This window comes from Oryzias latipes, chromosome 1, assembly GCF_053564925.1.
Source record: "Oryzias latipes strain Hd-rR chromosome 1, Olatipes_Hd-rR_3.1".
Taxonomy (NCBI): domain Eukaryota; kingdom Metazoa; phylum Chordata; class Actinopteri; order Beloniformes; family Adrianichthyidae; genus Oryzias; species Oryzias latipes.
The window spans coordinates 27967146-27987597 of NC_136237.1; the positions used below are offsets into that span (position 1 = coordinate 27967146).

The 20452-nt window shown below is 39.6% G+C and overlaps 1 protein-coding gene across 1 annotated transcript; it reads right to left on the reverse strand.

Annotated features, from left to right (window-relative positions):
- Positions 1 to 190: 190 nt before the first annotated feature.
- LOC144994519 (alkaline ceramidase 2-like) lies at positions 191 to 13318 on the reverse strand. Its single transcript, XM_078952551.1, has 6 exons — positions 12872 to 13318; positions 12485 to 12599; positions 9937 to 10078; positions 9278 to 9415; positions 2130 to 2267; positions 191 to 1809 (listed from the first exon to the last, which is right to left on the reverse strand). Exons 1-6 carry the CDS (start codon positions 12983 to 12985, stop codon positions 1623 to 1625), a joined length of 834 nt encoding a protein of 277 aa, XP_078808677.1. The 5' UTR covers positions 12986 to 13318; the 3' UTR covers positions 191 to 1622.
- Between the last annotated feature and the right edge of the window lie 7134 nt (positions 13319 to 20452).

The following is a 20452-nucleotide window of genomic DNA, read 5'->3' on the forward strand; positions in this document are numbered from 1 at the left end:
AATCAGTCTGTGATTTTGCTGCAATAGTCAATAAAACTTAGTATCTAACTGTCTGCAGCCGACCATGGCTAAATTCAAAAGCACCAACTGCAGTTCAGTATTTGGAACTATATGAAAATGTGATAATATTGCCCCCTGGTGGCAGCAAAAGGTACCTGCATCTTTATTCATAGAATAAGAAAAAGAAACATTTGCTATTGGATACATTTATTGAACAAAATATAATATCAAAACGTCCATACTTTTACAAATATCTGTATACAAAAGAGCCTAACTTATGAAAAATAAATATTTCTGTGCAAATCATGAGTACTTTCAACATTGCTAGAGAAATAGATGTTAGGAAATATAATACCTGAGGCCCAATGTCAACACAATGTTAGGGAAAAAGCTTTTCTATACCAAAGCCTTTAAAGTCACATTGATTCACGTCTCACAAGAAATATTTGTTTTGATTACAAAGATATTCTAAACAGGTTGACATGCTATGACACATAATGCAAAGGCATTGGACATGAAATCATCTAAATTCTAACGTGTTTGTTGCACTAACTACCCATTAGTTCCTCAGCTGGTTCATATACCTATGACTTTCATCAATGAGCAGGTGTTAGACTTGCTTTGTTGAATGTAAAGCAATTAATAAAAAAAATGTAAGTTTATAAAATTTATGCAGTCCCTTCTTATATTGTTTGGTGAAGACTTTTGAATATTTATTCATAAACTGAAGAATTACCGGTAATAAAAAAGAAATAAAAATAAAATAACTAAGACAGATAAAGGAATAAAGGCTTTGTACTAATCAAAGTAATGTATTTTACATGTTTATAAAAAAATTACATTTCTAAAGGTTCATTTTAGGCATCAACCACAAAGTACCACATCATTTAGAAAAAAAAAGGAAAACATTTCTGTGTTCAGAAAGTATTATGTTGCTAAAAATATACACTGAAATATATTAAAGCATGTTTTCTCACATTCAATAATCACAGTTGCTGAAAGTACATCTTCAACGGAAGAAAGAAAGACAAAAAATGCTATCGTTAAGGGCAGTTGCATGTGATCTTAAGGCTTTGGAGGAACATCGAAATAAATCTATAAATTCACAGATTTGCATAATTGGCTTAATAGTGAGTCAAGCCTCAAATACAAGAAATGATTCCAGTGCACCAGTTTTGGGGATTTAAACAAAACTGGATCAATGAGGTGCTGATATTTTAAAGCTTGTACTGAACATTTCTGGTGATCACAAAGTGTGCTAAATCTGTGCTTCACAAAGGAGTAAATGCATAACAGGAATACTCAATAGAGATTCCATGATTTCTCATGTAAAGCCTGAGAGCTGGTGAATAACACTGTAAAGGAGTTTTTTAACCTTTGACACCATTTTAAAGTGCAACCCTGTTATATAGTTAATAAATGTAACAGACTTGGTGCTTCATTTCAGACCAATATGACACAAGCCCAGATGAGGGCAGGGATCTTTTCATGTTTAGCTGACAGTGGACCATCGTAGATGTCCTGAAACCATGAAAGCAGCAGTGGAGGACGCACGGCTCCAACAGGTGCTTTGGTGTCTCGCTGCTGTTGAAGTGGTCAAAAAAGTCCAACCCTGGCCGATTTTAGGTGACCTTGACGACTGGCTTCTTATGGACGCAGAGGAAGGAAACGTATGGCACGCCGATGAAAGCCCACTTCTCATTTGGCCAGAACATGATGACGGGGCCTCGCTCCGGTGCTTCTGTGGCAACATCAAAGTATGCGAAACAAACGCAACCCAAGTAAGACGCCAGGCAAATGAGGATGTGCCTGTGAGAGAAAGAGAATCATCAGAAATGTAGAAAGCCACAAGGGAACAAAAATTACATAAAAATCCAGGAGGGGGTTACATTTTTTTTGTCTACACTGATGTCGAAATGTTTTCCTGAATAGAAACTGAAACCTCCCAATATTTAAAACAAAAAAAGTAACATGTTTGGAACAATCCATATATTTCACATGCTTTAGAAATAAACCAGCATTTCCAGAAGAGTACCAAAATTCAAATACAGCCAAACAAATCATGTGTACTAGCGAGTTGTTGAGATGTTTCTGCCAGAACAATTTCTCCCAGCAGACTTTGAGCGTACCAGGCGCAGTGCAAATAGGGGAAGTTAACAGATGACCACATTTCACAGAATATCCTGTCGCTGATCCAGCAGAGTAGAGCCAGTGCCCACCAGGTCCCCGAGATCAAGCCCAGCTTGAACACACGTGGGTTTTCACACCTGCCCAGACAAAGAAACAGAAGAAACTTGACAAAATATACGCACAAGTTGTACTTTTTTTCCCTAAGTTATACCACCAGAAAATGAAGAGTAAAGTGCCTTATTTCCACTGGTTGATATATGAACACAAACTTTTTATGTTACCAATTTGAAGATGAAAGAATTCAGACAGATATCCAACAATAATCCAGGATTTGCACCTTTAATCTCTCACCTTTCAGGATTTTTGAAGCTACACAACACCCAGACCTCCCTGGAAAACAGCATCACTTAAATGTTTGACAGACTCTGTATGCAGAGTGTTCCATAAATCAACACCCCGCTGACCTACAAAGATATGCTAATCCAGAGGGCCGCTGATAAGCTATTCTTAGTGTTGTCCTCCTTACCGACTGCAGTTGAGGTAAACAGCCATGCAGAGCTGCGTTCGTTCTGACAAGGTGTCACCTTCCCTTCAGACCGTGCATCTGATGAAGTCGCACCACTTTACCTTGAAGTTCCAGGAGGACTTGAGCTGCACGAAACAGCGAGCTTTCTTCAGCTACAAGGAAGAGCCTCGAGCTCACAGCCTGCACAGTTTTTCAGTGATAAAGAAAACTGCCCGTTCCAACAGACTCTCACTGTTTTGTCTGCTGATTTCTTCTGGAAAACAGATTTCTTAATGACCTTTACAAACTGAGGGGAAAAAAATAACATTCAATTCATTTATTGAACTTGGCAGCAATGACGCTTCTGTGCTCCAAAATGACTTCTTTAGCTTTTATTTAAAATCCAATTATAGCCTAATTTTAAAAAATTGTAAATACTGAAAAAAAATCAGAAATGCTGACCTCTGTGGTTGAATTTGAATCTCTGCAAAGTAACATTTTTGCCATGTCTTCAAAGAAAAAATGGTGTTAATGTTTTATGTTTTTTTTCCAATTCTACGGGTCGGAGTCCTAAAAAAGTCCTAAAAAAGCTTTAGGTGAATTTTGAAGAAAATTTTAAAAACCTTTCACACAACACAAAATCACCAACCAACTCTTTGTTGTCAACAAAATGACTTAAAAAAGCACCCTTAACTGTTTAAATGACACAGGCCGCCTATTACAATCTGCTATTTGCAGGAAAACTTGCTTTTTTCCCCAAAACCGAATAGAAAAAAAGTAAAAGTTCAAATCTTAAAACAGGAAAAACAAGCTCCAGATACCTTTAACCCAATAACTTTTGACTTTCTGGTAATTGGATACTCTGGGGGGGAAAAAAGTTAGCAATATTGCGGGAGAGTTGCACAAGTACACATTCTAGTACATATTACAATCCCAGCAAAGAAATTTTAACTTCTAACAAAACTAACCTACAAAGTTCAGCAAAGCAGGGCGGAGATCACAACAACTGCTAATCGATTTAGCTTCTATGTCAGTGAGCTGCAGCAGCAACACAAACAGCAAAAGTCTTCAGATGTAAATATTCACGGTGGGTTTAATGAAAAGAACTGGAAGTGATAGCATTAGATTCCTAAAACCTTAGCTCCATTACAATAAATGTCCTAGTGAGATGAACTCCTAAACCGGATTACATAACCAATCCAGAAAGGGGGCAGGAAAAGTGTCGCTGCTTCTCCTTAGTAGCAGGAAGTCTGGAAATGAAAGAAAGCGGGTCGTTAAGCTGTTGTAGACGGTCGTCATAGAGCAACGTGAGGTTTCAGTCTGCAGTCCAGGCATTCAAGTCATTCCGCCTTAAATTCCTTATAGCTTCTGCCTGTAGGTCAATCAACATCCCTTCCTGCTAAAAAATCAGCACTGAATTATAAAATTCAGTCAGAAATTACAGACACGCCTCTGATAAGAAACAATGAGAAGATTTATGGTTTCAGTAAAGGAAGCAAAATAAAGGCTAAAGTCATCATTTTTGCAAATCTTAGGAAAACTATTTCAATCTAAACCATGAAAAGGAAGCATTGTTATTATATTAGTTTGATTTTTATTTAAAATAATCATGCAAAGAAATAATAAAGGACAGAAAATTGTGAACTTTGGATGATATAATAGCATTGGTGAGTAGATATTTTTAGTTCACTTTAGCATAAAAAACAATGAACTAAGTAGAATGCAATTACTTTACCAGTGTATTTGAAAAAGATAAGAAAATTAGTAATACATAACCTGCATAGCTAATTTACAATAGAATATCCTAAAAAGGTTCACAAAAATGGGAGACTTTTCACTTCAATTCTGAAAAACAAATCTGCTATCAAATCTAAATAGGCTTCCTTTTTAGCTATTTTTTTTAAAATAAATGTGGCTACAATTAGGACACAACGGGCTGCAAACACAAAAGTGGGTCTGGTAAGTTTCTACTTTGAAAAATAGGTTCTGTATTCTGCAAAGTAAAACAGAAACCGCAATGAAGTTATTTTTAGATGTGCGTGCAAAACCATCAACTGCTGTGTTTTTGTCAGTGTGGTCATTAAAACAGGTTTTCCCGCCTTCAAGTGGTTCAAACTGTATTCTATACTGTAGTCTATAGTGCATCTCAAAATCCCAGCATTTGATTGGAAAACAAGCTTTCTACTTTCCCCGTCATACAAAATAAACCTTTTCTGCTTCCTAATGCTAAAGAGAGTCCGGATACTTTTCTTTGAACGCACAGCTCCAATCCTGTCACTGCACTAAAAGAAATGAAACAAGAGCCTTGTTTTCATTTTTTTTCCTTTGGAAAAACATCTGACTCACAGTTTTGATTATAGTTGTTGTCACTGATGATGTCTTATGGGGCAAAAGGGAAGAAAGAATAAAAAGATAACTTGTTGAAATCACAGATAGACTTGTTATTTTAAGATGAGAACAATAAACCCATCAACACAGTGGGTTTATAGAATTTGATAAGTCCAGCAGACTTGGACAGGGTTCAGGTGGTGTGGTGGCAGCACAGTCTGAATAAGGTTGTATTCAGACTGGACACATTTGATTCGTTTATAGAACCAAGTCCAAGAGTCCAAGAAAAAGGTCAAAATGGCTCTCTCCATTTACCGGAGAGTCTCTGTTCCTACCCCCACCCACAGCCATGAGCTGGGCTGAAAGGAACAGTTCAGATCATAAATTCACAAAGCCAACATTAAGTTTTCTTCACAAGGAGGCGGGGGGCTCCGTTATTTATAGGGAGACAATTTGGAAGGGGACTCAGAATGGAGATTCTACTCATTCGAATCTCTGTGGTGAAGCATTGTGTCTGATTGGGAAGAGACTATTAAAAGTAGGGGTCGTTTGGACTACTGACCCCATGACCTAAACATGAAAAACAATGATGAATGGAAACCACAAATGATAGCAGAAATTTCCCACGTACTTTGCTTGGTAAACTTGGAAATTTTTATTCTATTTGATATATTTTTCTTTACATTCATAACACTGTTTTTGTTCAGCTGGAAGGCGCTTGAAAAGCAACCAAGAGTCCGTGATGTGAAAAAGCAAACAACAGCAAAATATTGTGTACTTTTGGGGGGCGGAAGTCAATCAGTCAGGAACACAGGAAATGTGTCCCATTTAGAAGAACAAAAACAACCAGCTTCAAACGATGACGAGCAAGGCCATCGTGTCAGGAATAATGCACAAGTTAAACAATAGATGACTTAAGGTTTTAGGGTACGGGAGTAAAGGCTTGTAGGAAACAGAAAAAAAACACATCATACACTCTCAAGACTTGGAGAAAAACATTTGACACATTCATTCGCAAAGACAAAGAAGGGCGGGCAAAGTGGTTCCAGGAACATTCTTTAGAAAAATAAGATGCTCTGCCTGGAAAAGACGGACAAGCTTAAGGTCAAAGGTGACTCACTGCAGTCATTTCTTTAAAGTCTCCTCTGTTATGTTGGCAACTAATGACTATAAGAGCTGATTCATTATCACTATTATCACTATTATATTTAATAGTGATTATATTAAATATAATGAATATATAATTATATAATAATATATTTAATATTATTATTAAATATTTTATTTAATAATACCAAAACAATAGCAAATAGAGTCTTAAGAAAAGGATCTAAACTGACTTCTACCGTAAAGTCAAAACAAAAATCTTACAGCTTCAAAGCACATAGTTCACAAACAAAGCTATTGGTTAAATGTGGTAAGATTTATTTTATATTTATGTAGATTTAGGATAAAAAGAACATTTAAAAGCTTTTCCTAAAAAAAAAAAATAACAATATACTGCCTCTTCTCTAGTAATTCTCTCGATTAAGCTCTAAAAAAGAAGCCTGGCTGTGCAAACATTTCCCCATTTTTTTTTAATATGACACTATATTGGCAGAAACATTCATGCTCCTTTAAAGGTAAAGTAATTCATGCTTAAAGTTCCACTCCAACTATATTTACTACAACCCCAAGCTAACATTAGTGGTGCAACCAAAACGGCGAGCAATATCGGAGCTATCCAGAAGTACAGTTTTGAGCCAGATGCTAGCTCGTACCTGGACAATGAAGAAGTATATGGGTCTGCAAGCGGATGCATCAGAATTGGAGTGGATCAGGGAGACTTTGGCCCTCCTATTTCAGTTGTTGCATCACAACTTAGATTTTTTTAAACTATGGCTTTTTATCTGCTCCTGATCCATCATGATTTGAATAAAGAAATCCTATAAATGTAGTTTTAATTTTAAATTATTTTATACATAATGAGAAAAATCCTGGAACATGTTAAAAACTCTCCAACGAAAACTGTGTTTTCGTTTCTGTCTACTTAAATGTTGACAGAAAACATCTATAAATGTATTTTGTGCTCATTCATCTTCTACCGTTTGTCCCTTTCGGGGTCATAGGGCTGCTGGAGCCTATCCCGGCCACTTATGGGCGAAGGCAGGGGACACCCTGGACAGGTCGCCAGTCTGTCGCAGGGTCACACATATCACACACCCATGCGCACTCACATTCACACCTATGGACAATTTGGAGTGACCAATTAACCTAAGAAGCATGTTTTTGGACAGTGGGGGGAAGCCGGAGTCCCCAGAGAAAACCCATGCATTCACGGGGAGAACATGCAAACTGCACACAGAAAGGTCCCCCATTGATGTTCTGTTTCAACCAGGGGCCTTCTTTCTGTGAGGCAAGAGCGCTAACCACTGCGCCACCGTGCAGCCTGTATATGTTGTGCTACATATATATATAAATTCACTCAAAAGGTTTACCTTCTGTATCCGGGAATAAAAAAAAAAGAGGTCTCAGGCTACGTTCACACTGCAGGCTGAAACAACCCAATTCAGATTTTTTTTGCTCCTATGCAACCTGAATCTGATCTTTTCATGACAGTCTGAACGACACATCTTTTGATCTTTTCAAATGCGACCCAGGCCAATTGGGTATGTGGTCCTGAATCCGATACGCATCCGATCTTTTGAAATGCGACCTCCGTCTGAACGGCCAGGCCACATTTATCCAACCCGTACGTCATTGATACGCTTCAAACGTCATACTTCTGCGTTGAAGTAGGCGGAAACGAAAACATAAACATCAACCATGGCGGACGATGCTGCTGAGACCAGTCAGTGGAAGGGAAGCGAGGTCACCAATTTGATTCACATTCGGGGTGACAGCTCTATTCAGGCAAAACTCGAGGGCTCTTATCGCAACCAGGCGGTTTTTGAAAAAGACGATCCTGGCTCCAATGCCAGCGAAAAATAAAAAGCCTATGAGCCAAATACAAGGAAGTTAAAGACTGGAACAAACTGAGTGGCCATCAACGTATCACCTGTCCATTTTACGAAGAGCTGGACCGCATTTGGGGGGATAAGCCCAGCGTTCAGCCACTAGAACTGTTGGACAGCTGCTTTGGCCAAGAGGAGCCCGAGGAGGAGAGCCCGGGTCCCGAAGCTGTCTCGACCAGCCTGGCTAGACACTCTTGCAACTGTATCAGTGAAGCCACTCACATCAGTATTCCACCACTCCTGGCTGCGACTCCGCACCCACATGTTTCTCTGTACCGACGTTGCTAACACTGCTCCACAAAACACCATGTTCAAAAACCTTGCTGTCCTCCTTTATAATTTTCTTCTTCAAATGAGAAGATTGTTATTGTGCTGGCTCCTTTGTGAAAATAAATTTAATAATACAAAAAGAGCTCTGCTGTTGACAACACTATTGTTGACATCCATTGTTAACATTTTTCCCCCCAGCTTTATTGAACATAACATTCCATTGTTAACGTTAGCCACATACGCAAAAAATAGAAATAAAAATACATCCGCAAACGAGTGACGTCGTTCACCGTTGAGTACTCTTCTGCGTATGCGGGTCCCTTCTGGGTCATTTCACGGTCACACAGGAGATCACAAAAGGCCTTGCAAAAAATCTAATTTCAAAAAATTGGAATTGAGCATTAAGCCCTGCTGTGTGGACGTAGCCTCTGATTTGGCACAGATATAAGATGACTCACTCAACCAAAATAAATAGATAAATACATTTAGCAATGGGCGGCATGGTGGAATAGAGGTTAGTGAAACACAGTCCAAAAAGTTAATAGGTATTTCTAAATTGCCCATTGGTGTGTGTATGTGTGTGTATGTGTATGTGTGTGAGACCCCGCAGTAGACGGGTACACACGAAGGGTGTACCCTGCCTTTACCCAACTGTGACCGGAACAGGCTCCGGCACCCCCGGGAGCCCAAAAGGGATCCAGCGGGTTAAGAAAATGGATGGATGGATAATCGCAGCATGATGGTTGCTAAAAAGCACATAAACTGTCCTTTTACTTAGCGGTGCAACAGATCACAGATTTCCCCGGTGGCAATCCACTGGACACGTGTGTGCGAACCATGGCTAGTGATCCATACGGATCATGAATCAGCCATGATCGGTTGCAGCCCCATTTTTTTTAATAATTAAAACCAATGGAAATATATTTAATATGTTTTGTTCCATTGAGCTGCAAGAGATGGAGAGTGAAATATTCTGCTGTGGAGTTGGTGTGTTGGCGGACACAACAGCTTTCTAATCAGTTTAAAGTCTCTTGTTTCAAACTCTACAAACCTTTTCAGCTCTGATATGAGCAGCACCGTGCAGGGGATGCCCAGAGTCATCAGCGACAGAGAGTTGATGACGGGTTTCACGAAGGCCAGCCCGGTAGTGATTCCCGACAAGATACCAATGACCAATTTGAAGCGGGACCTGCACAGGGAAGCAAGCACACACATATTTACAACTTGTTGTAGAAATGCAGAAGAAACAAGAGAATGACTTAAGACTCTTTCCGGACTGAACCAAAGAACATAATTTTGAGAAACTAAGTAAAAAGCTCAGCAAAGACTGAGCAAGTCTAAAAATTCATTTCAAAGGGGGGTGGTGGAACGGCCATCGCAGCTGGGTGACAATGAAAAAAGAAGTACCGACATGTGATGCAGCCATTTACTGGTGTCAGCTATCCTTGACAGGTCTATTATTAGAGTCACGGCAGTGGGGACATCATGCGACAAACCACTGACCCACAGTAAACTCAAACACCAAAAGCTGCTATTACTTCTGCTTTAAAAATGTGTCCAGTATTTCCCAAAACAAAGACAACTACATTAGAACACTTCTAGTCTATGATTATTTTTTAATCAGTTCCAGGAACGACATGTTTAAAAACTTATATCCAAATCTTTTGGCTCCCAACTAATTATGAGGAAAGATCACTTAAGTGTGCATACCGATCTCTCCTGAAGATCCTTGGCAGGTATCTTTTAGGAAACCACATGGCGATGGCACACATGAGCACCCATAAAATGGCCAGCTCGTCCAGCATCTGACCGAGGAAGCTGAGGGTGGCGTGGAAATAAGTGGATCCTATTCCTGGGAGAAAGAGAGACACTGGAGCTTTAGTCTGTGAGATCAGAAACGTGTTTGATCAAAATATGATCAGGAACTATCTGCTACAAAACAAGAGAAAGTCAATGTCTTTTAAAGGCCACAACTTATATTTTTTTAACCACAGGACAATTAGGTTTTGGATCTGGGCTGGAAAGAAGTGTAAATAACTTAAAAAAATGACAAAAGTATTGTCTGTGGATTTTTTTCCTTTGAATTTCAGATTAAAAGAAAACAAAAGTAAAAACAAAACTGTCAGACAGCTAACAATTTTAAAGTTCTGCAGTGAAAGACAGGAAGAATCCTTAGCCTCCATGAATATTTATTAGGAACAAAAGAAGTGAACAGCTTTTTCAATTATGAAAAAAAAAGTCAAAGGACTCAAAACAGTCACCAAACGTCAACATCCCTGACCTTTTTTTGGCTTTAATTGGGTTTTTCAGGTGTTTATTATGCATGCATCTGCAGCCATGTTGTCTCTAAAAAGGGTTTTCTACTCATGCTTGAGAACAACTGGGACAAAGTTGTATTGTATCTTCTAACCAATGAGACCAATGAGCTTATTCGCTGTGATGATAAAGAAGCCAGACTGTTCTTTTGTGCCATTTTCTACAGTCTAACACTTTTGAAACATTGCATCAACTGATTTAGGCAACTTTTACAAGCTTCAAAGTTGTGGTTGCATGAAATAACTCTTTAGTATGTTGTGCCGATGCTTTATCTACCGCACAAGTCTCGACAATTAAACTCTGTGTAAAAAGTTTTAGAATGATAGAGTATCTTCTTTAACCAAACCAGTCTGTTAATCTCTGTGAAAGAACGGCGGAATCTAATCTGTTTCTGTTCATCAGAAGTTTAGGCACCACAGCCTCTTAAGGGAGAGACGAGATGTACTCAAACGCAGACACAGGATGGATCAGTCAGTGCCCCACTGTTATCAATGTCCAGCAGACATGAAGTATCAGCATCATCTGTTGTCATTTTAACAGGCGTTAAAGGAATTTCCTTCACTTTCCTATGTTAATTTACCATTAGTTAGACAAAAATGTTTAAATAAGCAAATAATCTGTGGGTTTTTTTTTGTCTCACGCCTATTTTTTTTTAACTGTCAGAAGGTGAAATAAACATGTTTTCGTGTTCTTTAAACCTATACCACATCTCTTACTCAAAAAAAAAAACTTAATTGTGCATCCACAGATTTTTGAGAATACCATAACATTAACTGATAATTAAAAGAAAGTACCCCCCCCCTGTATACTTTATAACCAATTGTCTATCCAGTACTTGTAGCAGCAACTCATGTTTACATCTTGTGAGTCTGATTCAATAGGAGCCAGAAATTAGATTTTTAAAATATGATTAAAAAATAAATCAGAAAACTAAATGAATACAGTAAAATAGTTATTCGAAAGTACATCTTCTTAGTATAGACTACTGTTAAAGTCAGTGGAAATGTCATCTAAAGACTGAAAAGGAAGTCGTGACTTCTATCAACAAAACTGGAGGGTCCTTAGAACTTTGAGAAGTGTGCAACCACACTTCACGGTAGAGAATAAGGCATTTTAGAAAGGAGACGGATAATTGATCATTTTGACAAAATAATTATCAGGTGAAAAAGACAGTTACAAGCATGTTCTTTAATCAAGGTCGACCTACTACGGTTAACTTTCAGTGAACGAAAGTTTAACGACCCACATTTGGTGTTCTTGTGGCATTTTTGTCATGATAGACATTTCTGAGTATTTTTTCATTCAAATCGTGGTGGAAGGCTTGGCCAACAGTACCGGCCACAACAACGGAGGTGAATTTCTAACTGCTGCTCTGCAGAAACTATTTTGGAGAAAACGACAAACATAATTAAAATACCACTGGGAATCCTTTTACAATAGATCAAAAGAGGACAGCAGTGGGACTTTCAGATTTAAAAACTAAAGTAACCTACTTGAATTTACTTAGAACAATGCAATTCTCCATAAATACAGGGTAAAAACCACTAAAACCCAGTGGTTTTTAACAGAATTCACTGAATCCAGATAGCATAGAACTGTGCCAGAGGCAGAAAATGTGTGACAAACCTCTGCATCCAAACAGGCAGGTTTCCAAGTGGGCCAGTTAGATTGTTACATAATCACTTGTTAACAACTGTGAAGGACAGCCACTCACAGTGTTGAAGTCAACACTGGCCACCACAATTTAACCCCGAAAAAGGAAGGAACCCATAGATGTTGATTGACTAGTTGTTTAGTAAATTGCCAGATCAATCAATGTGAAAACTGAGCATCAACCATGACTCTATATTGGACTCCTTCAACAAGTCAACGTACATGTCAACTTCTCCTTTAACTAGTGTTGGATGACAGTAAAGACATTCATTTAGTCAGTGTCACCCACCGACAACGACCAGTAGGATCCAGATGAGGTAGATCCCACTGTTGAAATGCGTGGCGTATTGGCGGAACAAGCACATCAAGATCGGCGGCAAAACGAAAAACAGTATGTTGCTGATCTGGAATGACAAACAAAGAAGAGCCATGAGGAGAGCTCGCGCTAGCGGCGCGCGAGGAGAGGACAGCAAACGTGTTGATTCTGTGCAGTCATGCGGGGGATGGGGGGGGGACTGGGCCTGTGAAAATGATCGTAAACAGCTGCAAAACAACGTTAGTTTCAACTGAGGTGGGATGGAAAAGTTTCAAGACGGCGGAACAATATCATGAAGAAGAAGATGTAAACAAGATTGCATCATTGTTGTCTCGGTGTGAGACTTTCACTGTAACTGACCGTGTTGTAAAATTCTGCGATGCCGGGGTAAATAAGGTAATTGCCTTCACACCAGTCCACTTCGGAGCTGCCAGCCTGCAACTGGTCCCAGAAAACCACATTCACACTACCCATGTCTGGGCTAGTTCTGTTGATGGAGTGTCCACAACAGACAGATAAATACAGCACTCCTCTCCTCCGGCGCGGTTTGGCACATAAAAATAAGGGATTCAAAGATATCAACTCGGTGACTAAACGATCGAATTCCGTGTCTGAGACCCCACGCGCTTTGTACGCCTGAGCTGGTGTCCGAAACAGCTGATGGACTGCATTTTCTGACCGTCCTCTCTTCGACAAAGCCTCCTTCTAGTCATGACGCTAAGCCTCCTCCTCCTCTCACAGCTGCTCGGCCGTCAAAGACTGCACTGCCAAGATGATTCGCTCTAATTTGCATTTCCGGTTTATCCCGGAAGTGAACTCTTTTTCTCAACTTCTTTTCGGCTGAATAATCACTTTCTTATTTTCATTCATTTATATATTTTTAGTATTAAAATCTACATTTATGCTTAGCGCTGCTGACTCTTTATTTATTTTTATTTTTTCCCTAACTTTATTAGTAGAACGTCAAACATTACATCTCTCTCAATCAGAACTATTTCTGAATGTGTCTGAGCCACAGTGTTCTGTTAGGTATTTACGCATAAAGCCAATTAAATGCATTACTTATGAACAAGTCTGACCGTATTAATGCAGACACAAAGGGCCACAATCTAGCGGGCAGTTAGAAAGGCCATCTGATGTAAAATTTAATGAAATATGAGAATTCTAATCAGATCTTCCATACTGGATCTGCCATGGCCCAAGTTAACAACAACTCAAACTCTCTTTGACTCTATGAAAGAACAAATTCTCCAAATTAAATAGTTTCTAATAGGATTTAGACTGAAATTCAAATCATAAAGTAAATAAAGTTAGACTCAGAACGAGTAGCCTCTACTACTGGGCTATCTGAAAGATTTAATGTACGATATGTTAAAATAAAATTTCTACAGCACTCATTTTACCAAACACAATAAAACAAGGGGTATTTACCACAATCCTTAAACCCAGTAAGAATCCAAAACCAATTGACACATGAAGATCAATCACTTTGCTCAACAACTATAACACATATATTGGTCCCTTGCTATACTGCTATTTACCTGTCCTGGTCACACATGTTCTTTAATTTTTTTTAGTGCATACTTCTTTTTTATTTTTTTTTGGTCGAAGAAAGAGAGGAGGCAGAGGAGGCAGAAGGGTCCGTGGCCAGAGAGAGAAGGGAAAAGGCAGGAACATAGGTTTGAGAATAGGGACTCTTAACGTTGGCACAATGACAGGGAAAGGCAGAGAGCTGGCAGACATGATGGAGAGAAGGAAGGTAGATGTACTGTGTGTGCAGGAGACAAGGTGGAAGGGCAGCAAGGCACGTAGTATTGGAGGAGGATACAAACTGTTCTATCATGGTGTTGATAGGAAGAGAAACGGGGTAGGAGTGATTCTGAAGGGGGAGTTTGTAAACAGGGTTCTAGAGGTGAAAAGAGTCTCAGACAGGATGATGAGCCTAAAGTTGGAAATTGAAGGGGTGATGGTGAATGTAGTCAGTGGGTATGCGCCACAGGTTGGCTGTGAGTTAGAAGTGAAGGAGAGATTCTGGAGTGAGTTGGATGAGGTCATAGAGAGTTTTCCCAGAGGAGAGAGAGTTGTTATTGGAGCAGACTTTAATGGGCATGTTGGTGAGGGCAACAGAGGTGATGAGGAGGTGATGGGCAGGTTTGGTGTGAAGGAAAGGAATCTGGAAGGACAGATGGTGGTGGACTTTGCGAAGAGGATGGAAATGGCTGTAGTCAACACTTACTTCCAGAAGAGAGAGGAACATAGAGTGACATACAGAAGTGGAGGTAGGAGTACTCAGGTGGACTACATCCTATGCAGACGAGGTCATTTGAGAGAGGTTAATGACTGCAAAGTGGTAGTAGGAGAGAGTGTAGCCAGACAGCACCGCATGGTGGTGTGTAAGATGACTCTGGAGGTCAGGAAGAAGAAGAGAGGGAAAACAGAAAAGAAGACCAAGTGGTGGAAGCTACAGAATGAAGAAACTTGTGAGGAATTTAGGCAGAAGTTGAGACAGGTCCTGGGTGGTCAGGATGAGCTTCCAGAGGACTGGGAAACTACAGCAAAGATTATCAGGGAAACAGGTAGGAAGGTGCTAGGTGTGTCATCTGGAAAGAGGAAAGACGGTAAAGAGACTTGGTGGTGGAATGAGGAAGTACAGGAATGCGTCCAGAGGAAGAGGTTGGCTAAAAAGAAGTGGGATGTAGAAAGGACTGAGGAAGGTAGACAGGAGTACAAGGAAGCGCAGCGTAGAGTGAAGAGAGAGGTGGCAAAGGCCAAACAGAAAGCTTATGATGAGCTATATGACAGGTTAGACACAAAGGAAGGAGAGAAGGACTTGTACAGACTAGCCAGACAGAGAGACAGAGATGGGAAGGACGTGCAACAGGTAAGAGTGATAAAGGACAGAGATGGAAAGGTGCTAACAACCCAGGAGAGTGTACAGAAAAGATGGAAGGAGTATTTTGAGGAGCTGATGAACGTGGAAAATGACAGGGAAAGAAGGGAGGAAGATGTGGTTGTTGTGGAGCAGGAAGTAGCAGAGATTGGAAAGGATGAGGTTAGGAAGGCTCTGAAAAGGATGAAGAGCGGAAAGGCCGTTGGTCCTGATGACGTACCTGTGGAGGTATGGAAGTGCTTAGGAGAGACAGCAGTGGAATTTCTAACGAGGTTGTTCAATAGGATTTTAGAGAGTGAGAAGATGCCCGAGGAATGGAGGAGAAGCGTTCTGGTTCCGATCTTTAAGAACAAGGGTGACACGCAGAACTGCAGCAACTATAGAGGAATAAAGTTGATGAGCCACACAATGAAGCTGTGGGAAAGAGTAGTGGAAGCCAGGCTTAGGAAGAAGGTGGAGATTTGTGAGCAGCAGTATGGTTTCATGCCCCGTAAGAGCACCACTGATGCCATTTTTGCTTTGAGAATGTTGATGGAAAAGTACAGAGAAGGTCAGAAGGAGCTGCATTGTGTGTTTGTAGATTTAGAGAAGGCGTAAGACAGGGTGCCGAGGGAGGAGCTGTGGTACTGTATGAGGTCGTCTGGAGTGGCAGAGAAGTATGTCAGAGTAGTTCAGGACATGTATGAGAGAAGTATGACGGTGGTGAGATGTGCTGTAGGTCAGACAGAGGAGTTCAAGGTGGAGGTGGGACTACACCAAGGATCAGCTTTGAGTCCTTTTTTGTTTGCTATGCTGATGGACAGGCTGACAGACGAGGTAAGACAGGAATCTCCCTGGACAATGATGTTTGCGGATGACATTGTAATTTGCAGTGAGAGTAGAGAGCAGGTGGAGGAACAGCTAGAGAGGTGGAGGTTTGCTCTGGAAAGAAGAGGCATGAAGGTCAGTCGTAGTAAGACAGAATACATGTGTCTGAACGAGAGGGATCAAGGTAGAAGCGTTAGGTTACAGGGGGCTGAGGTGAAGAAGGTGCAGGAGTTTAAGTACTTGGGGTCAACAGTTCAGTGTGATGGGACGTGTGGAAAAGAGGTGAAGAGGCGAGTGCAGGCAGGTTGGAGCGGGTGGAGGAAAGTGTCAGGAGTGTTGTGTGACAGAAGAGTGTCAGCAAGACTCAAAGGAAAGGTGTACAAGACAGTGGTGAGACCAGCTCTGCTCTATGGGTTAGAGACGGTAGCAGTGAGACAGAGACAAGAGGCTGAGATGGAGGTGGCGGAGATGAAGATGTTGAGGTTCTCTTTAGGAGTGACCAGGTTAGACAGGATAAGGAACGAGTACATCAGAGGGACGGCTCATGTTGCCTGTGTTAGGGACAAAGTCAGAGAAGCCAGACTGAGATGGTTTGGACATGTTCAGAGGAGGGATAGTGGATATATTGGTAGAAGGATGTTGGAGATGGAGCTGCCTGGCAGGAGGGCAAGAGGACGGCCAAAGAGGAGATACATGGATGTCTTAACAGAGGACATGAAGTTGGCTAATGTTAGGGTAGAAGATGTTCATGATAGAGTGAGGTGGAAAAGGATGATTCGCTGTGGCGACCCCTGATGGGAAAAGCCGAAAGAGAAAGAAGATACTTCTTTTTTATTTCACTGCAATGCATCCTGGTTGGCTGTTGACTATTGTCAATCAATTTCCTCCTTAAGTCTTAGTAACTATTATTGATCTGTCAGCTATTCACAACATATCTATTAAAATAACATACTATGAATAATACAATTAGTGTAGTAATGCACATAACTTTGAACTAACTAAGTAAAGTGAATATTAGAAACGACCTACAAGAAACCACACCAAAACTCTTGGGTTCAAACAAATATCTTGGTTGAATTTTCCTGGTGAGAATGGAGTGCAATTTTTTATCCACTTTACACCTTATCCATATCCAAAGATACAATCAAAGCAATATAACTTCACCTGGAAAGGGAAAACATATTACATTAAAAATACACTATTATAGAAGCGTATGAAGAAGGGGGTGTAAAGTCAATAGATTTTAAATGTCAAAATGGCATATTGAAAATTAATTGGCTAAGGCATTTTTTAAAAATACAAAATAAAATCTGGTTTTATAGAACAAAATAACTTTTGTATAACATTCTGTGGAATTGAATTGTTACTTAGAAATGAATTGGATCTGAAGAAGGTTCCCCTAAAACTTTCCTCATTTCATTAACAGATATTATTATGTTGGAACATGCTTTACAAACCCAATATCAGTCCTCACAGCACCCCAATAATAAACTTTCGATATGTATTATAAACGTGAATCTATACTCTTAAACTTGTTAGAAAAGGGCATATGGTCTGTAATTATGGTCTAAATTCAACATAACTAATCAAAAAAAAGCAATACAACTTAGTAGTTAAGTCCATACCTCCAGCAGTAATACAAATGGCATCTAATTTATGCAAAACTAACTTACAGCCATGTTTTTACATTGCCTACGGTAAGTGGTTATGGTCTCATAAAATCTAGTTTTAAAAACCCTATTATTCTAAGCTTATTTAACAAAGAACTATGTCTATTAGCAATGTTTCATGTAAGCAGAAGTTGCATAACTTCAAAGATTTATTGTAGGATTCTTAATGACATAGATCCCTCAGCTGATTTCCTTTGTAATCGATTTGGTTTTCAAAACAATAACTTTTTCTTTGGTTAAGAATGTGTTGATACACCCAAAAACATTTTTTGGAGTATGTATGGCACAACATTTTGGGACAATATATAAAACTGGTTATCCAAATGGATGCTAGTTCCAGCAATAAAATTAAACAATGAATGGTTAGGTTTTATTGTAAAGAGACCTATGCTCAGTATGACATGCCAATTTATTCAATGATGATTCTAGGAAACGTGTTTTATTCACAAGAATGGATTTTTAAAATGTACACCAAATTTTGTTGTTTCACCATAAGAAACTCTGTATTTTGTTTTCTGTAATGAAGTATATGAGAAAAGTAAAAACTGCTTTGAAATTAGCTGAAATGGTTATTATAATAATAATAATTCACTTTATTTCAGACTCAGATGCGGTTGATAAAAGCAGACAGATACAACATACATTATAAAAATAATTAATAAACAAAGAAAAATTAAAAAACAAAACAAAAAACAAAACTACAGTTTACAACCATTTCAAAAGAGTATAAGTCCACTGGCCTTCCAGGTTGGGGGTTTGGCACAGGGCTAACCACCCGGCCCTATAAAACTAAGATGGTTACGGAAACAGCAACAAGATCAAAAACCACTCTAAAGTGCAAGGGGCCTCCAGAGTCACAACAAGAGACTTGTATGAATGACAATGGTAAAAGCCAAACCTTGGAACCCACTGACAGGAGGATGGAAGTCTTGAGCACTAAAACCAAGACCAGATTAGGATTCTGGAATGTACGAACAATGTACCAAACAGGAAAATTGGCACAAGTGACATCAGAGATGCGTCGATATAATCTTCATATTTTAGGTGTTAGTGAAACCAGATGGATAGGATCCGGCAAAGTCATAACATCAACAGGAGAAACATTACTGTATTCAGGCAGAGAGGATAGTAAGCATCAAGAAGGAGTTGCCATCATTTTAAAGAAATGAGCAGAGAAAAGTCTAATTGAATGGAAACCTGTCAACAGTAGATTGATTAAAATCAGGATGAGAGGGAGACATACGAACATGACCATAATTCAGTGCTACAGTCCTACCAATGACAGTGAGGAAGAAGCAAAGGACTCTTTCTATGAACAGCTAGATACAGAAGTTAAGCTCACACCAAGATATGATGTTTTGATCATCATGGGAGATTTAAATGCAAAAGTTGGAAAAGACAACAGTAACAACGAGAGAGCAATGGGCAAGCATGGATGTGGGACAATGAACGAGAATGGAGAGGCTGATTGACTTCTATAATACCAACAATCTTGTGGTGGGGGGCACATTGTTCCCACATCGTGATATCCACAAGCTGACATGGTACTCACCAAATGACAGAGACAAAAACCAAATAGACCACATGATGATCAACGGGATGTGGAGAAGATCATTAATAGATGTTAGGGTCAAGCGGGGAGCAGATGTTGGAAGCGACTATCAACTTGTTACGGCAATGATAAAACTGAAACTGAGGAAATCTCAAAAAATGGCCCATGCTCCAACAAAATTCAATGTTCAGAAATTACAAGACCCTTGGATAAGACGTAGTTTTGTTCTACAAGTCAAGAACAGATTCCAAGCACTTCAAGATTTGGACACAGAAGTCAGTGTTGACATGATCAACTCAACATATGAACACATCAAGACTGGTTACCAGCAGAGCGCAAAAGAATGTCTTGGATTTAGAACCAAGAAAGGGTCTAAGGAATGGATTGAGCAGAGAACATGGAACGCCATTGAAGACAGACGAAATCTTAAGAATCAGCTTCTTAACACCCGTTCAGAGAGACTCCAAACAAAACACAAGCAGCAGTACAGAGAAGCCAATAAGACAGTAAAAAGGACGGTGCGCGCCGATCGCCGAGCATATATTGAGGAGTTTAATTAATAAACAAAGAAAAATAAAAAAACAAAACTAAAACCAAAAATACAGTTTACAACCATTTCAAAAGAGTATAATCACTGTGCCCAGTGTTTCCTCAAGGCGGAGGTGTAGCGGAATGAGCTGTTAAAAATCTGAAGCTAACGGAAAACCCCTAAGCATGAATGTTGACCAGGATTTAATCCTGAAGGACCAGCCTGGACCTGTAGCTAATTTAAGAAATTTAAGGCCCAGAGGCCAAGACAGGCATGAAGTGAAAAGACAACACACAAAACAACAAGTCAATTGTACAGATATATACAAATTAACATGATATACATGCATCATTTTTACTATAGGGTTCTCTGATAGAATACTTTGGATGGATCACAAATGTTGAATTGATTTTTTGGTCCAAGGACACTACGAATTGAGACAACGGGATTCAACCCGCAAAATCGTTGATTATCGGACGACCAATTCTACTTC

Coding starts and splice junctions, on each gene's coding strand:
- LOC144994519 (XM_078952551.1), bottom strand. CDS start 12,985: ATGGGTAGTGTGAATGTGGTTTTCTGGGACCAGTTGCAGGCTGGCAGC. Junction 12,600..12,871: donor TCGCAGAATTTTACAACACG/GTCAGTTACAGT, acceptor TTGTCATTCCAG/ATCAGCAACATACTGTTTTT. Junction 9,416..9,936: donor AGGATCTTCAGGAGAGATCG/GTATGCACACTT, acceptor TTCCCTGTGCAG/GTCCCGCTTCAAATTGGTCA.